Genomic DNA, 22,821 nt, shown 5'->3' on the forward strand with positions numbered 1-22,821 from the left:
CTGTTGAAGATCCAACTGCGCTGGGTAGGTCACGTCTCCAGAATGGAGGACCATCGCCTTCTCAAGATCGTGTTATACGGCGAGCTCTCCACTGGCCATCGTGACAGAGGTGCACCAAAGAAGAGGTACAAGGACTGCCTAAAGAAATCTCTTGGTGCCTGCCACATTGACCACCGCCAGTGGGCTGATATCGCCTCAAACCGTGCATCTTGGCGCCTCACAGTTCGGTGGGCAGCAACCTCCTTTGAAGAAGACCGCAGAGCCCACCTCACTGACAAAAGACAAAGGAGGAAAAACCCAACACCCAACCCCAGCCAACAAATTTTCCCCTGCAACCACTGCAACCGTGTCTGCCTGTCCCGCATCAGACTTGTCAGCCACAAACGAGCCTGCAGCTGACGTGGACATTTACCCCTCCATAAATCTTCGTCCGCGAAGCCATGCCAAAGAAGAAAGAAAAATAATTTAGTTGACAGTCCACAGTACAGGTGCCTAATCTATTATCCGGGATTCCAAAGACCGGCACTTACTTCGGAAATGAAAATGCCCAACCACCCCGCCCCCAAACGTCCATCGGTCGTGCCTGCCCATGGCTGTACATTGGTTTCCCCCACTTCCTGGCTGTCCATCACCCCCCCCAATCTAACTCCTGACACGGCAGTAGGGGTGCACTGCTGCCGAGCCTGAAGTTCACTCCTTACTCAGCGCCAAAGCGGTTTTAGCTGCGTGGAGGATTATGGGTAAGGAAGGAGATCATTGCTCCTACATTGAGCCAATTGTTAGCCACCGCCTGCTTCTCTCCCACCTTGCTTGAGCCAAGAGTCACCTTTCCACCGAAGGTAAGAGAGGGTAGGGACAGAGATGGGGATAGCAAAGATGGGAATCTGAGCCAGTTTTATTTTGAAATTTTACTTTAAAATAAAAATATATACTAGTGATATTATGGTTTTAATTTATCTCAATTCATTTAGCGCCCCCAGTTTTGTGCAATTTTGAAACATTGCATTTGCCATTTTAAAATGATTCCGAAATCTGGAAGATTCTGAACGAAGGCGGGTGTCTGGTCCCGATGATCCCGGATAAAAGGTTAGGTAACTGTACTGATCACAGTCATCCTCTGGATGAAGAACATGCAAAATCAATTGGAATGCTACCACAGTAAAATCCATGGCATCTAGAACTCAAGCAACCAGGAGCCTCAAACAACTGGCAAAAAAAAAATCATGGAAAATAAATTAAAAAAAACAAGAATAAAATAATAGGCAAAAAACTTAAGTTTAAAATTGTAAAAGTGAATGTTCTCTGAAGTAACACATAGACCTTTTGGAGCAAATATTCAGTCATAGGAGTGCCTTGGTCATGCTCTGATGGGAGCTGCTGTTTGAATAAAGTTGTGTGTGAAACAGCAATGGCATTGCCCAGGATGAAGAGTTGATTGAAAGCGCTTGCCGTTGGGGTAAGCTCTCTTAAATTATCTCCTTATCCCGCTTCATAAGAGTTGCTTCTGTCAGAGGCTTTATCTGTAAACTTGGGGGAGGGGGGGGTTAATTATCTTTATGTTATTGTTTGTCTTTCAGGTGGCTCCATAGTGAAGATTAATGCAGGTGTATTCATAAGGCAATATAAGAGTAAGTCTTAAGCAACCGGAAAATACACTTAACCGCCATCTACCAATCAATCCACATAAGCTCTGGATACCAAGGGTTTTACTGCACATGATGGAGAAATAGAAGAACAAGAATTCCTTCACAATAATTGATTTAAAGAAAACTTTTGGATTAAGTAAAAAGCACTCTCGGGCCAAATTCCTTCCCTGGGGTTCAGAGGGAATGTGGCAAAATTCAATATGATGTGATAGAATCTTTTCCATCCTTCTCAAGTAACAGATATGAAAACAAAATAAAATGCTAAATGGATTAGAACAGTGGTTCTCAACCTTTTTCTTTCCACTCACTTACCACTTTAAGTATTCCCTATGCCATAGTGATTAGTAAGGGATTGCTTAGGGTGGCATGTGGGTGGAAAGAAAAAGTTTGAAAACCAGTTTTAATCGTACCTAATTGGCTCGTCATGTGCACTGTTTCATATCTCCAAAGGAAATGAGCCAATGACAATTTTTCTCAAGCAAAATATTTCAGTAACAATTGAGTCTTGAGCAGTGATTCTCAACCTTCCCTTCCCACTCACATATCACCTTAAGCAATCCCTTACTAATCAGACCACCTATGGCATAGGAATACTTAAAATGGTGAGTGGAAAGAAAAAGGTTGAAAACCACTGGATTAGAGGTGAACAACAATTTCTCTGCAAATTAAACAATGGCTGGAAGCACAAGTTCCATCTGCAAGTAGAATTTCACATAACCTGGAATGGTTAGAGTACAACAGGCACAGTTTCTGGAATCATGAACTTAAAAAAAAAACTGCAGCTTGAACTCAAGTGATTCAAGCATCGTCCCTGGAGGTAGAGAGACTGATGACATTTCAGGTCGAGACCTTGCATTGGGTCTTTTATGTCTCCATGTCTGGAATCATATCAGAAGCAAAAGCATCCTCTAATGGAGAATCACAATTTTATCTTCTGAAGAACTAGGTGAGTACAGACTCATTATGAAAAATATGGAATGGGCCATTTAAATTATAAATTTTGACATATAGCATGGTAATGGGCCCTTTTGGCCACAAGCCACCCAATCGACTTACAACCCTCATATTTGTACAGTGGGAGAAAACTGGAGCACGCAGAGGAAACCCATGGGGAAAATGTCCAAATTCTTTAAAGATAGTGGCAGATTCTAACCCTGGTCACTGGTGCTGTAACAACGTTGCACTAACCACTTTTAGATGCGAGATGAACAGATGTTTGTTCACATAATGGCTAGGAGAACATAGAAATTACAGCACTGGGTCAATCAAAATTATAGGTGAGGTAAAAAGACTCTGCACCAAGTAACCTCCATGAAGATGACAGTGGCATCCACTAAAATTCATATAAGTGCCAAATTAGAAAGATGGAAACCTCCCAGGGATGCCACTTGCTATATTGCTCACTATTCCTGGAAGAAGAAGATGTGCACAGGATTAATTTTGATGTCACTTCATATCTCCATGTTTCGCATTGTTAACAGGGGAATACAGACAAGGAAACGTAGCTTTGAATCCACAATCCTACAAAATAAATGCAGAACTTAGTACTTCAACAGCAGTCTTCAAGAGTTTCTGAAGAATTTTATAATGTTCAAAATGTGATATCATTGTTGCAGTAACTGGAATAGAAAAAGCAGTCGTGGATAAAGAGAATCCATTTGAAGAGTGGAATTGGCTTGAGGGACTGAATGCCTTCATTTTGCTACCATCTCTGCTATATTTGTCTTTAAATAATGTACAGTTTCATGAAAACCAAGTTATAAAAATGGGGAAAATAAATATTCTTGCAATAGTGTGGATCTCTCAGTGGTCACCCATTTCATGGTCTCATGTACTGCCAGATTGAGATCACCCGTAAATTGGAGGAACAACACTTCATCTTCTGACTGGGCACCCTCCAACTGGATGGCATTAACATTGACTTCTCTGTCTTTTGTTAAACCACACCCACAACCCTTCTTCCCCCATCGTCTCTCCATTCCCTGTCTCCTTTCACACAGACATAATAAATTCTACCTTGTCCCTTATCATTTCCATTAACACTTTTGGTTGGTCTGGATTCCTCCACCATTGTTTGAACCCTTAAAGAAGGGTTCAGGCCTGAAACATCGGCAATGTATCTTTGTCTCCTATAGATGCTGAAAAGACCAGCTGAGTTCCTCCAGCATTTTGGTGTGTTTACTACAATTACAGTGTCTGCAGCCTATCGTGTTTCACTCAATACTGGGATGTAAATCTGGATGATTGAAATAAGGAAAACAACGAGAAGCTGAAGGAACTCTGCAGGTGAGGCAGCATTATGGATAGAAGTGGTCAGTCAACGCTCTGGATTCACAATTCTGTCATTTTTCCACATGACATTTTAATGAGTGATAAAATTCTCTGAACAAGATTTTTCCAGCAACCTCTGATATTGAGGAAGCTCTGGACAAATGTCTGCTTTTGATAAAAACAAATTAAAGTACAGGGAATCGGGATACACTACATGGTAGGTTCTGCTGCAAGGAAGAAATGGGAACTTGTCTTGAATTTCATATAGGCTGCTGGTGTCCCTTTTCCCAAAGGTAACATGGATGTGATTACTGGTGAATCACATTTTCACCAAAGGGAGAGTTGAGAGACCAAAGAATTAAAAGAAAAATATGGAGGCAAAAGCAAAGAGAAGATGAGATTGGTTCAGTTGGGTCAACGTATGTACGCTTGTGTGAAGCCAAACAGAATGGAAGAAGGGGTTGGTGAATTGTTGTCCAAACTCGACTTGACAGGCACTTGTTGATGCACATCAGCTCCTGTCTTTGCGGCGACATGGATCTGTTCCAATTCACCTATCATAGCAACAGTTCTACAGCAGCTGCCATCTCATTGGCTCGACACAAAGCTTTGGAACACCCTAACAGCTAAGATGCATACATCAAGATACTCTTTATCGACTAAAGTTTGGCATTTAACACCATCATCCCCTCAAAGCTGATAAGCAAACTCCAAGATCTGGGTCTCAACACCCTGCTGTGTAATTGGATCCTGGATTTCCTCACCTACAGACTACAATCAGTGAGGATTGGTAAGAACTTCTCCTCCACAATCTCCATCAGTACCAGAGCACCACAGGGCTGCATTCTTAGCTCCTTGCTCTATTCGCTATACACCTACAACAGTGTAGCTCAGCGTGACAATACCACCTTCTACAAATTTGCCAGCATACCGTGGAAGTGGGTTGTATAAGGAGGGAGATTGAAAACTTGGCTGAAAGATGCAGCAACAACCACCTCACTCAATATCACCAGAACCAAGGAGCAGCTGATTGTTGACTCCAGGAAGGGAAAACCAGGGGTATATGATCCAGTGATCACTGGGGGATCAGAGGTGGAGAGAGTGAGCAAATTTAAATTCTTGGGAGTTATTTCCTCAGAGGATCTTGCCTGGATCCAACGCACTAATGGCATTGTGAAGAAAGCAATTAAAACACAATTCTGGAGAAGCTCAGCAGGTCAAGCAGTGTCCTTTCTGCAGCAAAGGGAAAGATACAGAACTGATGTTTTGGGCTTGAGCCCTTCATCAAAGTAGGAGACTCATACAAAGTTCAAGCCTGAAATGTCAGTTCTGTATCTTTCCCTTTGCTACAGAAAGGACATTGTTTGACGTGCTGAACTTCCCCAGCAGTGTATGTTTTTTACTTCAACCTTTGTGCCCACAGAATTATGTGATTTACTTCATGAAGAAAGGACAACAGCACCTCTGCTTCCTCAGGAGTTTGCGGAGGTTTGACATGACACCAGAAACCCTGGCAAATTTCTACAGATGTGTGATGAAAAGTATGCTGACTGGCTGGTATGGGGACACCAATACTCCTTAGTGTAAAACCCTGCAAAAGGTAGTGGATACAACCCAGGACATCACGAGTAAAACCCTCTCCACTAATGAGAACATATACAGGGAAAGTTGTTGTTGGAGAACAGCAACAACATCAAGGATCCACATCACCCAACGCATGCTCAGTTCTCACTGCCATCATCAGAAAAGAGGTATAGGTGCTACAAGACCCGCACCACCAGTTCAGACCCGCACCACCAGTTCAGGAACAGCTGCTACCCCTCCACCATCAGATTATTTAACAACAAACTCAATCAGAACATTACAGCACAGTACAGGCTTTTCAGCCCTCAATGTTGTGCTGCGCCATATATTCCTTTAAAAAAGTACTAAACCCTCCCAAACTCCCCTCCCTTAACTTTATATATATATCCTCTGGTGTTTGCTGTTCCTGCCCTGGAAAACAGGTGCTGGCTGTCCACCCTATCATAATCTTGTAGACCTCTATCAAGTCTCCTCTCATCCTTCAGCACTCCAAAGAAAAGTCCCAGATCTGCTAACCTTGCCTCAAAAGACATTTTTCAATCCAGGCAAATCTCAGCATCCTCTTCATAGCTTCCACATCCTTCCTATAATGAGGTGACCAGAACTGAACACAATACTATAAGAGTGGTTTTACCAGAGACTCCTTTTTCAATATTTATATTGATTTTTACAATACTATTACACATATAGGAGCCATAAATCATATATAAAAGAAAGCCTTATATAATAAAAAAAATACATATAAACTAGATATAATATTTGGAAAAATGAAAAAGATTTTAAAAAAGTAAATATAATACTATACTAAAAATTCCACCCCCTTCCGTTCTGAAGTTTTCTGGTAAATATAATTTCGCTACCATTAAAAGAAAACACAAACTCACAAAGCAAGATCTAGTGATCTTATAGTTTACAAAATAATTAATAAAAGGACCCCATAAACTTAAAAAGTTTAACTCTGTTACATTAGAAGAACATCTGATTCTTTTCCAAAGTTAGACATGACATCATATCAGATAGCCATTGAGTAGGAGGGACAGCATCTTTCCATCCCATCAGTACTGATCGTCTAGCAATAAGTGGAGCAATAGAAACTACATGGGATTGAGACAGAGTTAAATTTGTTATCAGTTGCCTTAACTGATCCAAAAAGAGCAATTAAAGGATTAGGTATCAGATTCACATTGAGAACTAAAGATAAGGTATGAAAGATATCTTCCCAAAATGCGGAAAGGAACAAGACCAAAATATCTGTAACTAAGTATCTTCTTCAGCCCAACACCTTTCACTTTCGAAGAAATGTTAGAATTAGCCAACTGAACTTTAGAAAAGTAGGCTTGATGTACTACCTAAAATTGTAAAAGTGAATGGTGGGTGCACAAAGAAGAATTTACCAATTTTAGGACCGCTCTACTCCTGAACTTAATCCCCTATTAATGAAGCCCAGCAGCCCATAGGCTTTCTTAACTATCCTATCAACCTGTGTGGCAACCTTGAGGGATGTATGGATTTGAACCACAAGGTCCCTCTGTTCATCCACATTCTTAAGTAACCGACCATTAACCCTGCACTCAGCCTTCTGGTATGTCCTTCCCAAATGCATCACCTCACACTTATCCAGATTGAACACCATCTGACACTTTTCTGACCAATTCTGTATTCTGTCTAAATCCTTTTGTAACCTTCAACAACCTCCAACTCCTCCAACCTTTGTATCATCTGCAAACACCATCCTTCCACCTGTTCATCTAGATAATTTATAAAAATCACAAAGAGCAGATCCCTGCAACATTCCACTAGTCACTGACCTCTAAGCAGAATACTTTCACTACTACTCTCTGCTTTCTTCCTACAAAACAAGGTTCTACCGACTTTCTGGATGAGTCTCTCATGGGGAACCTTGTCAAATGCTAACATTCATGTTAACAAAATCTACTGCCCTACCCTCATCAATTTTGTTACCTCCTCAAAAAACTCAATTAGGCTCGTGAGGCACGACCTTCCCCTCACAAAGCAATGTTGATTATCCTTATAATTCTCCAAATGCTCAAAGATCCTATCCTTAAGAATCTCCTTCATAAGTTTCCACTCCATTGACATAAGACTCAACAGTCTATAATTCCCAGGATTCTCCCTATTACTATTTTTTAAACAAGGGAACTATATTTGCCATTCTCTGGCACATCTCCTGCAGCCAAAGATAATTCAAAGATCATAGCTACTATGCCAGCTATCTCTTCTCTCACTTCCCACAGCAACCTGGGGTATATCACATCCGGCCTCAGGACTTACCAATCGATGTTTTTAAGAAGATCCAACACTTCCTCTTCCTTACTCACCATATTTGTCCAGCACACAGGCCTGTTCAATTTTTACTTCACCGTGATCAAGGTCCTTTTCTCTTGTGAATACTGAAGCGAAGTATTCATTTAGGACCTCCCCAACCTCCTCTGCCTCCTGGCACATGTTGCTCCTTTATCCTTTAGCAGCCCCACCTTAATTCCTTTCATCATTCTTCACATTCACACAGAATGCCTTGGGGTTCTCCTTAATCCTCAATGCCAAAGCCTTCTCATGCCCCCTTCGAGCTCTCCTTAGTCCTTTCTTAAGCTCCTTCTTAGCTACCATATATTTCTCATGAGCCCTTCCTGTTTCCTATATCTAACATTTGCTTCCTTCTTCCTCTTTACTGGTTGCCTGATCTGTTTCATCAGCTACAGTTCCCTTTTCCTAACATCTGTTCCTTGTCCTAGTGGGACAAACCTACCCTGAACCCTGCGTAAGTGATTCATAAGCTACTTCCACATTACTTCTGTGCTTTCACCCTTAAACATCTGTTTCCAATTTACTTTCACTAGTCCCTGCCAAATCCTTCATAATTAGCCATTCCCCAGTTAAGCATTTTGTCTGTTTTTATCCTTTTCCATAACTATGCTGAAGCTAAGGTCACTCTTACCAAAATGCTCCCCCTCTGAGAGGTCCACCACCTGATCAGATTCATTCCCTAGAATCAGATCCAGTATGGCCTCTCCTCTGGTCAGCTGGTCCACATACTGCGTAAGGAATCCTTTTTTTAAAATCTTTTATTTAAAATTTTAAAGCCACAATACATTCAATTAATAATGAATTATCTACAAGAAAATGCATGTGGTTTGTAACCTAATCCTCCCTCCCTCCCAACCCAAAGTCAGAAATCCTTCTTGAACACACCTGACAAATTCAGCCCCATCTATCCCTCTTGCAGTCAGGAGGGATAGATTTGTGGGTTGCACTTTATTAATTTTTTCTTTCTCTGTATTGCATTGAGTTTATTTCTTTATTTGTTTACATGTGCATGTTGAGTCATTTCTTTTCATGCTGATGCTATGTATGTATTCTGACAATAAATTTGAAATCTGACTTTTCATGGGCATGGAAACATGACAGGTATGCAGGGTTGATCCATCCATTCTTCTCTTCCAAATAACATTCCAGTTCTTGCATGCAACTGTTTCTTCAATTTCTTCACACAAGAAAGGAGGCAAGCTTTGCTGGGTGGGGCCAGGACATCAATGTTCAGTCAGATCAAAACCCAGAAATGTAAATTGCATCACAAAATGTCCCTTTTTCTTTTCTCTTCCCCATTTTCCCATCCACAGTAAATAGATTTTTATACAAACGATTGACTGAGGAAACCTCATGTTTCAAAATCTCTGAGCAGAGACTGAATTACACTAAAGGATCAAGTCAAGTAAACCCTGACAAAACATTGTTTCCCCAGCACTCGGTTCAAAAACATGCAAACACACATACAGACACCTGTACACAAAAATCAAATATTGATAAATAGTCGAGTTTCAGTTTTCAGTATTCATTTTGGGCAACTTTTGTAATAACTGTAAGCCTTCAAGCTCCAAAATATTTTGTGGTTGGCTTCTTTTTGCCTATCAATTGTAACAACATAGCTGTGAACTTAAACTCAGCAAGGCTGCTCATCAGAGAAATAAACATGCATTGAGGCTCAATCTCCACGGTGAGAGGCCCATCTTATACATCAAAAAATGTACTTAGAGAGAAGGCTGAGGAGTGTGAAAGCACACACCATAAGCCTTAAAGGCAGTTTCTACCCTGCCTCTATCAGGCTCCTGAATGAACCTTGTATCAGTGCGATCTCGATGCCTGTGTGGCTTGGTACAGCACAATATACAAATTCACTGATGATACCACGGTAGTGGGCTGTATAAAAAGGAGTGATGAGTCAGCAGACAGGAGGGAGATTGAAAACTTACCTGAATGGCGCACTAACAACAACCTGACATTCAATGTCACCAAAACCAAGGAGTTGATTGTGGACTTTAGGAAGGGAAAACCAGAGGTGTACAATCCAGTGAATATTGGAGATCAGAGGTGGAGAGATTAAGTAAGTTTAAATTCCTCGACATCTCTACCTCAGGTGACCTTTCCTGGACCCAACATACTAATGTCATCGTGAAGAAAGCACATCAGCATCTCGACTTACTCAGGTATTTGTGCAGGTTTGCTATGACACTGGAAACCTTGGCAAACCTCTACAGATGTATAGTGGAAAATGTGCTGAATGGCTGCATCATGGCCTGGTATTGGGGCAGCAATACCTCTGAGAGGAAAGCTCTGCCAAAGGTAGTGAACACAATCTTGTACATCACAGGCAAAACTCCCCCCACCAGGTTGAACAGCAGCAATCATCAAGGATCCTCACCACCCAGAACACGATCTGTTCTCACTACTGTCATCAGAAAGCAAGTATATTTGACACAACACTCATCACCAGGTTCAGGAACAGTTGCTACCCCTCCACCGTCAGACTCCCAAACAACAAACTCAATCAGAAACTCATTTAAGGACACTTACTTTGCACAATATTTATTACTGATTTTTTTTCTATACTTGCACAGTTTATGTTTCTTTGTTTATTTTTTTCTCTTTGGTTATCGTATTTTATTTCTTGAGTAGAGTGTACCAATAAGTAGAAAAAAATCTCAGGAGTAATTCATGAAAGTCGCCGATATAGTGATTGAAGTAAAATCACTATGCCAGGGTAACTCAGCAGGTCCAACAGCGTACTTTATAGAACAAAGATTTCTTTCTTTGGCTTGGCTTCGCGGACGAAGATTTATGGAGGGGGTAAAAAGTCCACGTCAGCTGCAGGCTCGTTTGTGGCTGACCAGTCCGATGCGGGACAGGCAGACACGATTGCAGCGGTTGCAAGGGAAAATTGGTTGGTTGGGGTTGGGTGTTGGGTTTTTCCTCCTTTGCCTTTTGTCAGTGAGGTGGGCTCTGCGGTCTTCTTCAAAGGAGGCTGCTGCCCGCCAAACTGTGAGGCGCCAAGATGCACGGTTTGAGGCGTTATCAGCCCACTGGCGGTGGTCAATGTGGCAGGCACCAAGAGATTTCTTTAGGCAGTCCTTGTACCTTTTCTTTGGTGCACCTCTGTCACGGTGGCCAGTGGAGAGCTCGCCATATAATACGATCTTGGGAAGGCGATGGTCCTCCATTCTGGAGACGTGACCCATCCAGCGCAGCTGGATCTTCAGCAGCGTGGACTCGATGCTGTCGACCTCTGCCATCTCGAGTACCTCGACGTTAGGGGTGTGAGCGCTCCAATGGATGTTGAGGATGGAGCGGAGACAACGCTGGTGGAAGCGTTCTAGGAGCTGTAGGTGGTGCCGGTAGAGGACCCATGATTCGGAGCCGAACAGGAGTGTGGGTATGACAACGGCTCTGTATACGCTTATCTTTGTGAGGTTTTTCAGTTGGTTGTTTTTCCAGACTCTTTTGTGTAGTCTTCCAAAGGCGCTATTTGCCTTGGCGAGTCTGTTGTCTATCTCATTGTCGATCCTTGCATCTGATGAAATGGTGCAGCCGAGATAGGTAAACTGGTTGACCGTTTTGAGTTTTGTGTGCCCGATGGAGATGTGGGAGGCTGTGTTCTCGCACCAACCCTCTTTTCAATCTTCTTCAGCATGATGCTGAACCAAGCCATGAAAGACCCCAACAATGAAGACGCTGTTTACATCCGGTACCGCACGGATGGCAGTCTCTTCAATCTGAGGCGCCTGCAAGCTCACACCAAGACACAAGAGAAACTTGTCCGTGAACTACTCTTTGCAGATGATGCCGCTTTAGTTGCCCATTCAGAGCCAGCTCTTCAGCGCTTGACGTCCTGCTTTGCGGAAACTGCCAAAATGTTTGGCCTGGAAGTCAGCCTGAAGAAAACTGAGGTCCTCCATCAGCCAGCTCCCCACCAGAACAAAGATAAAGATACATAATCAACATTTCAGGCTTGAGCCCTTCATCAAAGTATAAGTTGATGAAGGGCTCAAGCCTGAAACATTCATTATGTATCTTTATTTTTGCTATACTGCATAAAGTACGTTATTTGCCCTGTTGAGTTTCTCCAGCATTGTGTTGTTTGCTTAAAAGAATCTCAGGGTTGTGTGTAATATCGTCTGCACTTAAATAAATGTGAACTTGGACTTTATTGTCCTCTGAAGATGGTTGTATGAATGCTAGAGATAACATGTTAATTGATAAAATGAAATAACTGCAGAAGGACCCTTCTCACTGTAGGTGATATTTTGTGACAAATAAACATAAAATTAAAAAAGTTTTCTACATAAGTTAACACAAGATTACACGTGAAATTAGGGCTCAGTGAACGCACCATGCCAACAAGCCTTAAGAGTCAGTGAGCACATCAATGTGTCTTGTTCATGCTGAAGGCAAATGTTTTTATTTGATAATGGCAGGAGCTTTACTCTGCAATTCATTGAATGACATTTTAAAGCACAATAAAAAAAATGCAAACTAAAAATCTTCAATTAAGACCCCAACAGTGGACATAGGTAGCAGTGGTGCAGCAAGTGGAGCAGCTGGCGCATAGCTGGGTTCAATCCTGACTTCATTGTTGTCTGTGTGAAGTGCATTTTCCCTGTATTGGTGGGTTTTTCTGAATGTCCATTTTCCTCCCACATCCCATAGAAGGGTGAGTTGTTAAACTTATCAACCATTGCAAATTACCGAGTTTGCAGGCGAATGGTAGAATTGTGTGGCTCGGTACAACAATACACCATCTACAAATTTTCTGATGATGCCACGGTCGTGGGTTGTATAAAGAAAGGAGATGAGTCAGAATATAGGAGGGAGATTGAAAACTTGGCTGAATGGTGCACCAACAATAACCTTGCATTCAATGTCACCAAAACTAAGGAGCTAATTGTTGACCAGAAAAGGAAAGCCAGAGGTATACTATCCAGTGATCATTGGGGGATCAGAGATAGAGAGGGTGACCAAATTTAAGTTCTTGGGAGACACTATTTTGGAGGATCTTTCCTGGACTCAACACACTAATGGCATTGTGAAGAAAGTACATCAGCACTTCTACTTCCTCAGGAGTTTGCAGAGGTTTGGTATGACACCAGAAATCCTGGCAAATTTCGATAGATGCATGGTGGAAAGTGTGCTGACCAGCTGTATTATGGTCTTGTATGAGGACACCAATATCTCTGAATGTAAAGCCCTCCAAAAGGTAGTGGACACAACCCTGGACATCACAGGCAAAACTCTCTCCACTATTGAGAACATCTATAAAGAACGCTGCTGTCAGAGAGCAGCAACAATCATCAATAGTCCACATTACCCAGCACATGCTCTGTTCTCGCTGTTGCCATCAAGAAAGAGGTATGGGTGAAATAAGACTCGCACCAACAGGTTTAGGAACAGCTGTTAACCCTCTACCATCAGACTCCTCAACAACCAACTCAATCAGGGGCTCATTTAAGGTCTCTTACTTGTGAACTTTATTGATTTTTCAAAATTCTCCAGTTTGTTTACAGTCAGTTTGTTTACATTCATTTCCTGTTGAAATTTCTTTATTTGTTTACATGTACATGCTGTGTTCAGTTTTATTTTTGCACTACCAGTAAGTTAAAATTCTGCCTTGTCCACAGAAAAAGAATCTCAGGGTTGTATGCGTATATACTCTGACAATAAACCTGAAATCTGCTCCATGAGACCATTCTGACAGTCAACTTTCTTTTCCCAATATGAAGTGATGTAACAGAAGCCCTTTAATGAGGGGCTATACCCAAAATGTTAATTAGTCTCTCAAAACACTGGCTAGTGAATCATTTCCAATTATTATACCACACCTGACTGGGGAGTGATCAAATGCAAACAGCTGCTCATTAAAATCCATTAGCAAAAGAGCTTCTTGATGCTCATCAACAATTAATTACATTTTCTTCATTGTAAGTAGGTTCAACACAGCAGTTTGTGAATTGTAGTTTGTAACTGGATGTTTCTTGTAAAACAGTCCCGATTTTATTTTAACCACATGAACTTCAACTGCACAAGAACAAACTGAGGCAGTCTGATCTTGGAATTTGCTGTATCCATCACATTTAGGAATTACCTTAAGCTGCAGGATGTTTGATCAATAAATAAGTGAAAAAGTGAACCGATTCTTTGTCCTTGGAAAACAATTGCCTGAAAAACCTTAGACTAATCAAAATTATCTGATGACGCTTCAAATTTAATTCCAGCTCATCACAAAATATGAGATAGAAATCTTCAATTAAATATTTCAGGCAAAGCATCAAATCTTCCTCTTGAATCCAGATGTTTTGATCAAGATAGCAAGTATGCAGTACAGATCTAAAGTAAAATGGATTTCCCAAAGTTTTTTTGTCAGCTGAGCCAGATTATCATCAGCCTTGACACAGACTTTGTTTTATGAGTTGACAAGAATACTCACTGGTATAAGTAACGATCCTCAAGGAACAATACTGAAGTCAAGAAGATAATATTACTATAACATAGAGCCAAGCTGTTGAGAAATGTAATTGAATTAGAGTGCAAACCCATCTGGAACAAACTGCCTGTGGGACTAGCTTCACACAAGCAGCCTCCAAATGTGGATTGCACTCACAATTCTCCACCTATTATTCTGGCATTTGCTGGTTGTCAAAGGTGAAAAAAGTTTCTTTTGGTCTGTTTCAGTGAAGAGACATGGGGGCAACATCAAGGTAAAAGTCAATATCCAGTAGGATCATTAAGACATTGAAACAAATCAATGGGAAAGTTAGACCTCTTAGCCTGCGTGGTCTTTACCCTCCACCGCCACTGATGTCGCCGCCATCTTGGTGCTGGCTGGGTTTCCCCAACTTCGGGCCACTGCTTGTATCGTGCCCAACAGCACTCCTGCTGCCTCAGTCGCGGCCCTTCCCTGACGCTGTCCTGCTCCCAACAGCACTCCTGCCGCCTTGGTCGTGATACTCTTCTGACGCCCCAGGTCCTTCCTGGGTTGCCCTTGCTCACCTCCTCCAGTGAGCTCGTCTCTTGACAATTGCAGCTTCTTGTGAGAAGGACCAGATAGTCTTGATTTTCACACAGTCGAAGACCATTTTTACGTGAGCTTCTCTTCTTGACATCCCCCATCTTGAAGGAATTTAAGTCCATTAATGCTGCTTGACACGCTAAGTTCCTCCAGTGGATCGTGTTCAGCTTCAGATTCCAGCATCCGAGTCTCCTATCTCTAAATTTCTTACAGCACTGTAAAGAGCACAATGACAGAACAGTGGATTGCAATGGAAAGAAAAATCAATTAGCAACAAGGGCACCCAATGTTAAATGAAACATTGCTAATCTTTCAGGTTGGAGTTCATTCATTCTGGAGTTCTGCTAAAATCTTGCACACGAAACATTAACACTGTATTAGATTTTTAAAAATTTCACTCCACTGATAGTGCTACAGCCTTGTCCCACCACTCATCCTGACCACCTGGAGAATGACGCCACATATGCCAGGCTGCCATTCATCAACTTCAGTTCAGTGTTTAATACGACCATTCCCCATAGGCTGGTGGAGAAGCTGTCCTCTCTGGGACTTAACACCCTCTCTGTAACTGGATTCTGGGCTTCCTAATGGAACGACCACAGTCCGTCTGGGTCGGTAGCAGAATATCAAGCACCATTACGCTGAGCATTACATCTCAGGGCTCTGTGCTCAGCCTCCCCTGTTCATGCTCCTGGTGCACGACTGCATCACCAGATCCACCTCCAGAAGATTCATCAACATGGCAAATGACACAACAGTAGCAGACTTGCATATGTATTACTCTATTTGTCTGCCTATCTTTCAAACAGCATGTCTCTACTTCTGGTTGAGTGTTGCATGTTTTTCATTGAAGACTGGAGAACACTGTTTCGTTGGGTTGTACTTGAGCAATCGGATGATCACATGTACTTGATGTTTTCCCCTCTAATTTTTTGTCCTTCATTGTATGCCCAACTTCTGCATCAAATCACTCCACTCCCATAAACTAGGACTATTGACACCAAATACGTACCTACTGCTGTGTGGAAGAGCAGCTACCTCAGTATCCAAAAGACTGGCCTCAACTTGTTGAATGGCACACTATTGCCTGGACCAGAATTTAGCTGGTGAGAAACCAGTCAATTAATCTCAGTTGTTCAGAACATTCTACAACATTAAAGGCACTACATAAATGCAAGTTGCAGCAGTAGTTGAAGTAATTTGGAAAAATCATCAGTCAAAAATATTACCGGGCAATATTAACTTTTTCTTTCTTTGGTTCAACATGGACATTGAATTCACATTTTATAGTATTATTGTAATTTTTCTTTCTGTATAATCATTGAATTGCTTGTTGACTCTTTTTTCTCATTTTCTTTAATATCGATATGCAGATCGATATTTGTAGTATTTTGTTAATATTATTGATATTGATGGTTTTCTTTTTGAAAATAAAATATTTAAAAATAAGAATATTGCCAGGCAGGATGTGACAGTGCAGTTTCCTTCATCACCCTGAAGAACAAAAGATGCAAGGCATAGTGATCCTGTCAAGGCTACTTCATCTCTCATTAAAAGAACTACAGCAACAAAAGATGCATGTACAAACAATTAACACACAGCAAAAATATCACAAAGAGTATATTTTCATGAATACTTTCAAACAAAATTGGACTGCCTGCCACTTAAGGCAATCTGAAAGCGGGTGACAAAATCAATGGCCAAGTAGGTGGCATTTGGTAGAAAAAATATTTCAGGACAAGCCTTCAACTACATCAAGTAGTTGAAGGTACAACGACTACTAATGGAGATATTAAATCCAGGGATGTTCAGAAGGCCAGAATTGGAGAAGGACGGTTATCTTGGAAGGTTTCAGAGCTGAAGAAGATTACAAAGATAAGAGAGGCAAGGTTCTCTATGAAAATAGCCTTACTACATATGTGAAATTACTCAAGATCCTCTTGGTCTCCACCCTAACAGGATTTATTTTTGTCTTCGTTCTCTCCATCCTTTCACCTTCTCTGCCACATAAAACTTGTTTGATTTCTAATGTTGCAATGGTTAGAAAAGTTGACTGACCCAAAATATTAACTTTGTTTCTCAATCCACAGATGCTGCCTTACCTGCTGATCAGTTCCAGAACTTTCACATTTAATTTTTACCAACTGCAATCTTTCAAGGCAGTTGTGTTGCATATAGCACTCAATTTGCACCACACCTGTGACACTGCTATGTTGTATTTCTGCTGCTGATAGCCTTCTGCTCACAAAAAAGCTCAACCGTCCAGGAAGAATTTTATTTTGCTTTGCTTCAAAACAAAAACATTTCACTGAGTAATAAACAAAAAAAATTGTAGATCATGCTTGTTGTAAATTCAGTGAGATGGGGTTCTTACCACTTAAGATATTGCAGTTGGTCTCCCAGAATGCTGCTGGCTTTGCTGGTCTGGAATAGGTTTCATCTCTGTTTGCTGCTAGGATAAACCTGCAGAAGAAAAAGTACAGAAACGTACTGCACAATAATCTTTATATTTATTAAAATCTTGACTGTAAAATGCATCTCAGTGAATTGAAAGACTAGTTTTTAACCTCATAATGCAATTTGTAAACCCCACATTTTAAAATTTTCGTTCACAGTCTCAATTTACTGTGGTAATTGCTGTAAATTACAATTAAGGGGGCAGGATTTTTATTGAAATTACTCACTTAAGGACTCTCACTTTGCTCATTATTTTTTACTGAATATTTATTTTCTGTATTTGTACAGTTTATTTACATTTCTTTCTTCCTGAGCAGTTTATTTACCAGTAATTAGAAATTCTGCCAGACCCGCAGCAAAAAGCGTTTCAGGGCTCCACGAGATGTCATGTATGTACTCTGATAATAAATTTTAAACTTTGATTTGGAGAGAACTCAGAAGGATAGGAGATGCAGAATTCTTTGAACATGTACTGCGTCAGATAATATGTGAAAACATGAAGCAGTCCTTTTACACAACCAAGCAGCAATCAGAAAAATTACCAGTTTGGTACTCGCGGCTTTTGGTGGTTAAGTGAGGGGATTTAACTAAAGCTCTCACAGAGAGTTCTGCTCTTCTTTCACATAGATACAGTGCCCTCCATAATGTTTGGGACAAAGGCACTTTTTTCCTTATTTGCCCCTGAGCTCCACAGTTTTAAATTTGTCAGCAAACAATTCACTTGTAATTAAAGTGCACATTCCAGATTTTATTCAAGGTTATTTGTATACAATTTGGTTTGACCATGAAGAAATTACAGCACTTTTTATACATCGTCCCCTCATTTAAGAGCACCATAATGTTTGGGACATTTAGCTTCACAGGTGTTTGTGATGTCTCATGTATGTTTAATTGCTTCATTGATGCAGGTATAAGAGAGCTAGGCTTGCTTCTAAGTTTTTGATCAACTTTGGAGTTTCAACATGAGAACCAGAGTTGTACCAATGAAAATCAAAGAAGTCATTATGAGGCTGTAAAACAAGAATAACACAGTAAGAGACATCACCCAAACTTTAGGATTACCAAAATCAACTGTTCGAAACATCTTTAAGTAGAAAGGGCATACTGCTGAGATCAGTAATTGTAAAGGGACTTGAAGACCAAAGAAGACTTCCACTGTTGATAACAGAATAATTCTCATTATAATGAAGAAAAATCCCCATATGCTTGTCCGACAGATCAGAAATACTCATCAGGTGGCAGTTGTGGATGTGTCAATGACTACTGGTCGCAGAAGACTGTCGTACCAGCAGCAATAAAAATTCGCCAAGACAGTGTTATTTTTAAAACAATATATTTATTAATTACTAGTAATATAACACATTCGTTAACTTAACCCTACTATGTGCAAATATGTGTGTGTATGTGTGAAGTGTGTGATACCTAAACCATTACAGCTTTGGCACAATTATGGGAAAGTTATTCCAAAGTTCAGTCTTGGAAATCCTGTGTTGAAACTCAGATTTTTAAATTGATGCACAGAAGTAATCACGAAGGAGGTGAGAGAGACTGAGTGAATGGACTGTCTAAAACTCACAAATCTTTGTCGATTGGTTTTATTTTTTCCGAAGATGATTGGTTTGATATCTGTTATGATAGTGTCACTAGATTGATAAATGTACGTTATGCAATGATTAACTACAATTTTTTACATCAATTATATTTAACACCTGAAAAATTAAAAAAATATGGTTTTCTTGAATCAGATTTGTGTTTTAGATGTGGTTGGAACTTTTTTTCATGCTGTTTGGTCATGTATACATATACAATCTTTTTGGAAGAAAATTCAATCGTTTTTAGAATATCTGTATAAGATTAAAATAATTTTAGATCCAACAGTATTTTTATTGGGTAGTTGGCAACCTCTGAAAGGCTTGGGATTAGTTAAATTTCAGCTTGCTTTTGTATATTTAGCTTTATCCGTAGCGAAAAAATGTATTGCTAGTACATGGAAAGATACAAATATGATTGATATTAATCGATGGCATAATGACATGAAATATTGTTCAATAATGGAAAAAATGACGTATGTTTCATGTGATAATTATATTTTTTTAATTAATAAGTGGTTGTTATATTCAGAATATTTATATTGATTAGATCTTAATATGTATATTTAATTTTTCTTTAATATTCTTTTTATTTCTTTCTTTATGGCTCTCCTTAGGAGAGTTGGCTGAAGGGGGGGGGGGGGTTCTTTTCTTTTCTTTTTTATTCCATATATTAAAAAAAACGTTCATGTTTATGGTTAATTGTTACATATGTCATATATTATTTGTGTTTTGAATGAATAAATAAAGTTTAAAAAAAAACCAAATCTTTGTCGATTGCTTCCACAGCAATATCCTTTCATACGAATGGTTGTCACAATTCCCCTCTTCCTTGTGTTGGGGAAACAAAATGTGTGACTTCCACAATGCTTCCAAAACACAGGGTCAGATGAAATGACCATCACAATGGTCATGATCCATTGAAGCAGTTCTCCTGCTTCCTTTACCCAGATATGAATCAATCAAAACGACCATTACAATGGTCACGGTGGCTCAATAATTCCCCCAAGAAGGAGAATCAGCAGAATTGTTCATTTCACACAGTCACTTCACCTGTGTGCTCATGCTGATCAATAATGAAATCTGTTTCTTTAAGTGACCCAGTCACACCCTCAATCACATGGCTCTCACCATCTGTTTTTCCTGAATAAACAACGATTATTCTTTTCTTCTTCCAGTGTATCAACTTCTGTTTAAAATGGTGCCACTCCATCTCACCACAAGCTATGAATGGTTGTAGTTTATACTTATCCTTAATATGACAGTCATACTAAATGAAATGTGAGCTTGTAATAATGAACAGAAATATAGAGGTTACACTGCAAGATGCAAACCACTGTTTAGCCACCGAAACAGGATGACCAGATGAGTTTGCCCAGAAGAATTTGAAAGGGCCTGCAGAATTTTGGAATTCTTGTGGACAGATGAGTCCAAGATTGCTCCTGCTATCACTCTGAAATAAGTTAAAGTGTGGAGGTGAAAAGAAACTGTCCAAGATCCAAAGCATTCCACCTTATCTGTGAAACATTGTGGTGGGGGTGTCATGGTCTAGACATCTATAGCTTTCACAAGTACTGATGCACTTATCTTCATTGCTGGTGGCAGTAGCAAAATGAATTCTGAGGCGTATAGAAACACCTTATCTACTCAAGTTCGAGCAAGCCACAAAACTCATTGGGCAGAACTTTATCCTACCGCAAGTCAATGATCCCGAACACACTGCTAAAGCAACAAAGGTATGTTTCAAAGCTAAAAATGGGAAAATTCTTGAATGGCCAAGTCAGCCGCCCGATCTAAATCAAAATGAGCATGCTTTCCATGTACTGAAGAGAAAACTTAAGGGAAACAAGCTCCAAAAACAAGCAGGAGCTGAAGATGGCTGCAGGAAGGCCTGGTAGAACATCACCAGAGAAGAATCTCAGCAGCTGGCGATGTTTATGAATCAGACTTCAAACAGTCATTGCATGCAAGGGATCGGCAACCAAGTACTAAACATGGTGACTTTAATATACATGCCATTGCTATATCCCAAATATTATGGTGCCCTAAAATGAGGGAACTATCTATAAAAAAGTGCTGTAATTTCTACATAGTCAAACCAAAATATATACAAATAACTTTGAATAAAATCTGGAATATGCACTTTAATCACATGAATTGTTTGATTACAAATTTAAAACCGTAGAGCTCAGGAACAAATAAAGGAAAAAAAAGTATCTTTGTTCCAAACATTATATGAAGCATTGGATAATAAATGCAAATATAGAGAAGGTCTTGAAATTACTCCTTTAGGGGAGAGGAGTCACGTGATGGAGTAGTGGCCGGACGGTGAACTCCAGCCCTCTCCAGAAAAGTCGGGAAAAACAAGAGAAAATACAAAGGCACAGAAATACAAGTTAAAGAAAAGTGAGTATAAAGGTGGAAAGAAGATGGAGACAAAAGGAGAAAAATCAAAATCAACGGAAAGAAGAGAGGAAGAGAAGACAACGGAGGAAAAAGGTGAAGGCCTTACCTGTCCGAAGAAGCCCGCTGTGGAGAGAGGAGCCCACTACCTCAGGTCGGTAGAAAAAGAACTACAACAATGGCTCACAGAGCCGAGTAAAAGTGCGCAACCGCGCATGAAAAAAAACACACCGACGGGAGGGGGGACCAGCTGGGGAGTCAATCTCCACAGCCGGCAACGACAGCTGCAGAACACCTGCAGCAAGAAGAGACCACAGAAGACAATAGAAACAAGAAAGAAGAGGAGGAAAGGGCATCAAAGAAACAACAGATGGCCAACCCAGAGGAAGAAGAAGAGGAAGAATACAGTGAAATAGATAAAGGGAAAGGCAAGGTAAAGGATATACTTGCTCTTGTTAGAGGATACATGGAGTCATTTAAAGAATGGCAAACACAGGAATTCAATGATTTAAGAAGAAGAATAAACAACACAGAAAAGAAAATAAATAAAATGGATATGACCTTAACAGAAATGGGGAAAAAAATGGACAAGATGGAAGAACAGGCAATAGCAGCAGAAATGGAGGTAGAAGACTTAAAAAAGAAATTGGAGGAATCTAATAAAAAAACTAAAGAGACACAAGAATTACTAGCCCAAAAAATAGATATAATGGAAAATTATAACAGAAGAAATAACATAAAGATAGTGGGCCTTAAGGAAGATGAAGAAGGCAAGAATATGAGGGAGTTTATAAAAGAATGGATCCCTAAGGGCCTAGGATGTCCAGAACTACAGCAAGAAATGGAAATAGAAAGGGCACATAGAGCATTGGCCCCTAAACCACAACAAAAACCAAGATCTATTGTAGTAAAATTCCTAAGATATACTACAAGAGAAAAGGTACTGGAGAAGACAATGGAAAAAGTAAGAGAGGGCAACAAACCACTGGAGTACAAAGGGCAAAAAATCTTCATTTATCCAGATATAAGTTTTGAACTCCTAAAGAGAAAAGAGTTCAATACAGCAAAGGCGATTTTATGGAAGAAAGGATATAAATTTACACTGAAGCATCCTGCGGTATTGAAAATATTTATGCCAGGACAACAAAACAGACTGTTCTCGGATCCAGAAGAAGCACGAAAATTTGCAGAACAATTACAAAAATAGAGTGAGGGATGAAGACGGGTAATGAGAGTAAAAATGATCACGATTGATATGTATGTGGGTAAAGACAAAAAGAGACTGAGGGATGAAGACGGGTAATGAGGGTAAAAATGACCACGATTGATATGTATGCGGGTAAAGAGGTATAAGAGTGAATAGAGACAATGGGCATACGTGAAAGTATCTGTAATTAGAGGAAAACATAGATAGTATAGACAAGAATTAATAAGGGAAGGTAATGGAATAGAGAGAATAAGGAGGGAATTAAAAGAGTGACCTTTGTGACATATGAAAAGTGAAATCTTTTCTGGG

The 22,821-nt window shown here is 40.2% G+C and overlaps 1 protein-coding gene across 6 annotated transcripts in view; it reads right to left on the bottom strand.

Annotated features, from left to right (window-relative positions):
- tango2 (transport and golgi organization 2 homolog (Drosophila)) overlaps positions 1-22,821 on the bottom strand; it is a 261,525-nt gene that overhangs the window by 96,134 nt on the left and 142,570 nt on the right. For all 6 annotated transcript variants that reach the window (XM_069932596.1, XM_069932591.1, XM_069932593.1 and 3 more), the window contains one exon: positions 17,231-17,319. In XM_069932596.1, coding sequence (XP_069788697.1) covers positions 17,231-17,319 — 89 coding nt within the window. The remainder of the gene's footprint in view (positions 1-17,230; positions 17,320-22,821) is intronic.

This window comes from Narcine bancroftii, chromosome 4, assembly GCF_036971445.1.
Source record: "Narcine bancroftii isolate sNarBan1 chromosome 4, sNarBan1.hap1, whole genome shotgun sequence".
Taxonomy (NCBI): domain Eukaryota; kingdom Metazoa; phylum Chordata; class Chondrichthyes; order Torpediniformes; family Narcinidae; genus Narcine; species Narcine bancroftii.